This window comes from Rhinolophus sinicus, linkage group LG11, assembly GCF_036562045.2.
Source record: "Rhinolophus sinicus isolate RSC01 linkage group LG11, ASM3656204v1, whole genome shotgun sequence".
NCBI lineage: Eukaryota > Metazoa > Chordata > Mammalia > Chiroptera > Rhinolophidae > Rhinolophus > Rhinolophus sinicus.
This window is the reverse complement of record NC_133760.1, coordinates 51,009,942-51,016,669: the sequence shown is the minus strand read 5'-3', so window position 1 is coordinate 51,016,669 and position 6,728 is coordinate 51,009,942. Positions and strand designations below refer to the sequence as shown.

At 62.4% G+C, this 6,728-nt stretch overlaps 1 protein-coding gene across 1 annotated transcript; it reads right to left on the bottom strand.

Moving 5' to 3' along the window:
• Nucleotides 1-342: 342 nt before the first annotated feature.
• MNX1 (motor neuron and pancreas homeobox 1) lies at nt 343-6,442 on the bottom strand. The gene is made up of 3 exons (XM_019742486.2): nt 4,729-6,442; nt 1,774-1,934; nt 343-1,244 (listed from the first exon to the last, which is right to left on the bottom strand). Exons 1-3 carry the CDS (start codon nt 5,366-5,368, stop codon nt 894-896), a joined length of 1,152 nt encoding a protein of 383 aa, XP_019598045.2. The 5' UTR covers nt 5,369-6,442; the 3' UTR covers nt 343-893.
• Between the last annotated feature and the right edge of the window lie 286 nt (nt 6,443-6,728).

Below are 6,728 nucleotides of genomic sequence, written 5' to 3'. Positions count from 1 at the left end.
AACATTCCAACAGTGGGTTTCCACTTCTGGAGCGCCAGTGAAGCAGCAAGGCCCTCAAGGAAACAGGAAAATAAACACCCGAGCCCAGAGCCGCTCTCCTGGGGTTCAGCGTCCCGGACAGATGTGAGCCAGGCACCCGGATGCGCGCGCACACCTGGCCTCGTACTTTAACCAACACTTCACACCTGTGACTCAGCTCAGGCGCCAGAGGAGGAGGTGGTCCTGACACCCATTTGCGATTCTGATTTTCACCTGCTGTCAACTGTGGACACCCCACCCAACATTTCAACAACAAAACAGTAAAGCTGCTTTCATAACTCCCCCAAGAGATTTGCACTCTCATCCAGTAAAAAACCAATTTATTTTACGTTCCATCCTGGGCGATGGGAGAAGCTAAATAATAATTTAGCATGCATAAGTAGACGTTTCTTTTTATATATAAATACAATGTACAAAAATAAAGACAGTACAGCTTTGAGATTTCTAGCAGTTTGAAAGCTCATGACATAAAGTCCCCCCCCTCCAAGATACATAAACACAAAACATTTTTTTCTTTTTTCAGTACTCAGGAGAATGGCGTTTCCAGAGAAGGTTTCAAGTTCCCAGGTCGTTTAACACTGTAGGTTTCCGCCTTCTCCCTTCGGGAAGGGGCGCTGGGAGGCTTCCCCTGGGGGTGGGGGCGGGCGGTTCTCACGAATACCGCCCCCCAACACTAATTGAAATTAAATCGAGTAGATCAAGAGTTCAAGTTTGAACGCTGGGCCTCCCTCTTCTGTCCTTTGAAGAGCGGACAGGTCTGTGGCCCAGACGGGCAGCTCCCAGGACGGGCGGGGTGGCACCGGGGGTGAGAGTTGGCTGCCGAGGGGCACCGGCCCTATCGCCTGCCAAGGACCCTACTGAGGCGGGGGCTGGTGCCCTGGCCGTGGGGGCGGGGAGTCGGCCCCAGAGGAGCAGTCGGAGGACGCGGCGTGCGTGCTGGCGCCGTTGCTGTAGGGGAAATGGTCCTCGTCGTCGTCCTCGTCGTCCTCGGGGTCACTGTCCCTCAAGTCCCGGCGGCGGCGTCCGCCGCCCTTGTCGCCCGGCGCCGGCGGCCCCAGCGGCTCCTCGTCGCCCCTCTCCTCCGCGCTGCCGCCCCGGCCTGCGCCCCCGCCACCTCTCTGCTTCTCTGCCTCCTGCGCCGCCTGCTCCTTGGCCTTTTTGCTGCGTTTCCACTTCATCCGCCGGTTCTGGAACCAGATCTTCACCTGCGGGCACAGGCGGCATGAGACACGGTCACCTCCACCACCTCTGTCCCTCCGAGTCCCCTGGCACCTGCACCGCCCCGGAGGGGATTCAGATTGAAAGACTCGGAACCTCCAGGGGTGCAGCAAACCCCAGAGCTGGGCAGGGACGCCAAGGAAGCTCAGACTAGGACCCCCAGTCCCTGGACGTTTTGTACCCGCGCCCGCGGCCTGCGGAGCGGCTCGGGTACGGGCACAAGGCTGGGAATCTTAAGATGTTCCGTCCACTCCTTCTGGAACAAAATTTCTCGAATGTGGCCTGGGGACCACCTGCTGCAGGGTAAGGGAAGGGTGATTAAAATGCAGATTCCTGGGCCTCACACCCATCTACTGAATCAGACCAGTAGGCGGGTCACTGGCACTCCACCCGATCTTAATCCGCACCCTAAAGGTGGACAGGGTGCAGCCCCAGGTACTGAGGCCTGCGGCCGGTCAAGAGTGGAGAGGTGGCAGTGTCCCCTGGAGGCCAGGACGGTTTGGGGGGGCAGCTCACCTGGGTCTCAGTGAGCATCAGCGACGTGGCCACCTCGAAGCGCTTGGGCCGGGACAGGTACTTGTTGAGCTTGAACTGGTGCTCCAGTTCCAGCAGCTGCTGGCTGGTGAAGGCGGTGCGCGGCCGGCGGCACTTCCCCAGGAGGTTGGACTGCGCCTGGGCTGCGGCGCACAGGATGTGAGGCTGCAGCCGGGCTCAGCCCTCCGCCCGCTCCCACCCGGCCCGCCAGCACCCGCCCACTGGCCCTGCAGAGTCCCCGTTCTTCTCTCCATGTCACTGGCCCCTCCCCAGAGGACGCGGCAGCTGGAGGAGGGAGGCCCGGGAGCCCAGGACCTGGAGGCCAGATGGAACCTGATGCTTTGGTTTTAATGGGACCAAGTCTTTCCGTCTCAGACAGGGTCTGGGTGTCCTGACTAAAGAGGGTATCGGCCAGGCACGCCCTTTCCACCTGTGTGGGCGCTGGTAGAAAAGAGGGTGACAAAGGCCAGAAGCGGGGCCCCAAGGGCAAGCCACCTCTCGCTTCCCACCAAGCTTCCCCAACTCAGGCCCAGATCTAGACAGCTTCCGAATCACGGCTTCTTCCCACTCAGCTAGGAGCTGGCAGGATTTGCACACTGCCTCCAAGTGTACAAAGGAGGTGAAAAAGAAAAAAGAGAAGAAAGGGAGGGAAGGGAAGGGAACCGAATCCTGGGCCTAAATGTGTATTCACCAGAGACCCTCCCATTTTAAAATGTTTTCTTGACAAGCAGGCCCCAGGGTACAGAGGGGCCAAGCCTGGGTAGACTGGACAATTCTCGTTATGCTAATGAAGGCCTAGGCAGAAGGGAGCTCCACTTTCTAGGCATTCAAGGAGGTCTCTCACTTTATTTACATAATTTCACACAGTTACAGAGAATTTTATGACCTCAAAAGGAGACTTCCCTTGATTTCCCAGGAGCATGACAAGGGTTCCACAATACAAGAAAGGAAAGGGAAGAAAAGAAGCCAGCCCAGGGCTGGACAAGCCCAGGCTCCCCCGAGATGGGCAATTTGCTTTATGGGAAGGCCCACGCCTCCCGCTTTAGTTAAACAAGGCCCTGAATTCCCAACTTGACAATACATTAGAACTTTAATTAAAACACTGGCTCCGAAGGGACCATTTGCGAAATGCCATCTAACAGCAGAGATGACCAATTAAAGGAACCGAACAGGTTTTCGGAGACCAGAGGGGGCCTGAAAACACATTCCACACCCTCCCCTGCCCCTTGCTGCTCTTTAGGGCTCAGTGTCCACATTCCTTTCTGGACTTCAGGCTGGCTGGGTTTTAAATCGGCTACCTCTCGGTCAAAATTAGAAATCAGAGATGGGCGAAGTGTGTTGGCAAAGGGATGTGGCTTTAATCAACATCCTGAGTGACCTTGGGCACCACCCAGGCCCAAGAAAGGACCAGGGTGGCCAGGGAACCCAGCACCCAGGGTAGGCCAGTGTAGAAACCACCACTGCCCCTCACAGTGGGAAACTAAGCACCCCAGGCTCTGGGAAGCAAGTCAACGTGAAAAATCCAGAGGCTGGCTCTCCATCAAAAGGGGTGTGCTGGAGTCCGTGCCAGGCCCGGAAGAGTGCCCTGGCTTTCGCCGACCCGGCATCAGCAAGCAGGTTCAGCTGCCGTCTGAAGCAGCAGCCCCCCAACTGAGAGGTGAGAGCAAGCTTTCCCTTTTCTCTGGGGGGACTCAGGAGGGGGTGACTCTCCAAAGGGAAGGGATGGGTGGCCCTTAGGGCTTCAGGGAGCTGAGCTGGGGAATGGCTGGGGTGGCCTCGGGCAAACATTGCCCAAGCTGAGATTTTCTCACTGGTCTGTGACTTCGCCAGCCCTCCGGGGTCCTAGCTTTTCTCTGTTTAGTCACAACCGCGGCTTCTAGCAGAGGAATCTGAATTCTGGCAAGTGTTTATTTCTGTTTTCTTTTTGGCTCACACGCCCCCACCCCTTGCCTGCATCTCCTCAGTCTAAACAAATCTACTCAGACGGAAACAATGGGGTCCCTTTGTTTGGGTGTTGGGCGCTGGAAGCATAAAGCCTTATGCATCTTCCTCCAAGCGGAGCCCTGTGCGCCTACCCCAGGAAAGCCCCAGCAGGCACTGGCCTCAGCAAGGTGTCCCGCCTGATGGCGAGCCCACCACCCAGTCGCTCGGCTGTCGGGTTGGAGCTGGCTGGCGCTCCCTTGCTCCTTCTGGGGAAGGGTTTCTACGTTGTCGGGCGCCTACAGCTCCGGACGCGGACTTGCTGAGAGTCCCTGCGATGGGGTTCTAGAGGGAGGGTGCATCGCCCCGCCCGCCCGCAGGATCCCACCACCGCTCTGTCCAAGTCAGGCAATCCGCCTTCTGGGCACCGCACCCTGGACTCAGCCCCCTTCCAGAGGCCGGCAGCGGCCGGAAGGTCCCCCGGCTCTGGGCTCAGGCCCTGGGCCTCTTGGGGCCCATGTGTCTTTCCCTGCTCCTGGATCGAGTCTCCCTGTCCTGGGAGGCGTCCGGACCCAGGATGCGGGACCCAAGTCAAGTCTCTCCCTGAGGATAAGCGCCTGGCTCTGGCGCCCGAGCCCCAGGCCCCTAACTGTGCGCGCTCTTCGGCTCTCTTCCCCCACCACTTCCTTCTCCTCGCGCTTGCCGGTTAATCATTAGATTTTAGTCTCACACCTCCAGCTGCCCCTTCCCGTTAAAAGAGAAACAGAAGGCAAGGCTCGCGCGTGGCCATTTTAAGAATCCGCCGCCAGCCCCACGCCGCGCAGCCCACACAAGTCGTCGCAGGCCCGGGGCCGAGCTGAGTCGGCCTCGCCGCGCTTCCACGGCTCCCTGGGAGCGAGGAGCAAGGGAAGGAAGTGCTGGTGGAGGCGGGTGCGCGAGGCAACCGTGTGCCAGGACTGCCCCTGCCCCATTTTCTCCCCCGTCCCCAGGCCCGCGCGCGGGCTGCGCGATACTCACAGTTAAAGTCGGGCATCTTGGGCAGGATCATGCCCGCGGTGGACGCACGCAGCCACTGGTCCAGCTGGAAGGTGCCGGCGCCCAGCTTGATGGGGTCGGCGGGATGCGCCGGGGGCGCGCCCTGCACCTGCGAGTACGAGTAGGAGAGCGCCGGGTGCTGGCCGGCCAGCGCGGCCGCCGCCGCCGCGGCCGAGTAGCCGTACACCGGGTGCCCGTAGAGCGCCGCTTGCGCCGGGAGGCCCGCGCCGCCCTGTGTGCCCCCCGGGTGCAGCCCCAGCGCCAAGCCCCCCGCGGCGGCAGCGGCGGCAGCGGCGGCTGAGTGCGCGTGGTGGTGCGACCCCCCGGGCCCACCGCCGGCGCCCAGGAAGCCCGGCTTGGGCAGCAGCGCGCAGTGCGCGGCCAGCAGGCGTGGCGGTGACGGGCTCTCGGCGCGCAAGCGGTCGGCGGGCGCTGCGGGCGGCTCCGAGGACGCGGGGCTGCAGCTGCCGCTCGCCCCGCCGCTCGCCCCGCCGCCGCCGGGGCCAGAAGCAGCGGTCGCGAGCGACGTGACCAGGGCCAGCGGCGCGGTCTGCGCCGAGGCCGCTCGCGGGGGGTCCACGGCCAGCAGCGCGTCGATGCGGAAATTTTTGGATTTTTCCATCGGCTCGTTAGGGGCTGGCGATCAGCGCCGGGTGTGGGTGACGCGGCCGTGTGCGGGCTCGCGGAGACTGTGCGTGGCGTGGCAAGCCCCAGGGCTCTGTATTGTTACGGTGATTATTTGCCAAGAATCAAAGTCGCCGCCGGAAACTCAGCCGAGAGTGACCACGGTCCGGAGTCGCCAGCGTGCGGGCCCCGCCCCGGCCGCGCTCACACGCGTTCGCACACACTCCCACGCGAGTGCCTGGGCGCCGGGGCCGGGAGCCCGGCTCTCTGCGCTGCAGCCCTCAGGCGACCGCGCCGAGGCCGCTGGCGCGGTGGTGGGGACCCGCGCCCCTCCGCGCACTTGAAGCGCAGCGCGGCCGCCGATTGGCGCGCGCGGCGGGGGCGCGGTGCCCCGCCATTGGCCGAGGGGCGCACCTGTCACCGTCCCCGCGGCCCGCCGCCCCGCCCCTGCGCCGCGGGGTCCTAAACAGCCCGGGATGCTGGGCCGCGATGTTAGGGCGGGAACAGCGACAGGGTTGGAAGACTCGGAGGGGCTGCCTACGGTCCCTGCCCGCCCTCCTTGGGGTGTTGAGCAGGGTGGCAGGCGCTGGCAACCCCGAGTCTCCGTGTGGCCCCCGCGGCTGCCCGAGTCCAGCCTCCGAGACACGCTGTCCCGCTCTGGGATCGCGTCACCTAGAACCAGCAGCGCGCGTCCTCTCCCAGCTCCTCGTCAGCACTTGAGTTTGTCCGCTTCTGCGTCGGGAGCCCAGGCAGCTCCAGATCTAGTAGCCGCTCTGCTCAGTGATGGCAGCGAAGACCGTTCTCATCCCCACGCCGCACAGGAGCGGTTTGTGTCCCTGTCGCCAACCCTCTGCAGGTGGAGCCTTCTCACCTCCGCTGGGAAGTCCCATGCGTTTCAGGTGTTGTGTGTGGGCGCACATACGTGTGTGTGCGTGAGTCTGCCTTCCACAAATCTTGCCGTGATCCCCCGCCCCTGTAAGGCGGAGAGGGCCGCGTCTGCGTGCCCGCGACCTGCAGGGCCCGGGGCGGCTTGGAGACCGAGTCCACCAGTTGTTGAACGGGTCGTCGGTGACAGAGCACTTCCTCTCTGCCAGGGGATCTCCGTGGGCTTGCAGGAAGCGGTACCCAACTCGGGGACGGTAGTTACTGGGGGGGGGGCGGCTATGCGGGAGCCCGGCGCTCTGACCCTGGCTACCCCCAGGCCCCAGGAAGGCAGTGCAGTCCTCTCCTCCTTCTTCCTGCAGCGTCCTGGAAAATCAGACGCGAAGGCTGGGCCAGGCAGTAGAGCGGGAATCCAGACCCTCCCCCGTACAACACTTCAAATATTTACAGTAAAAGCACTTCCAAGAGCTTTTTCA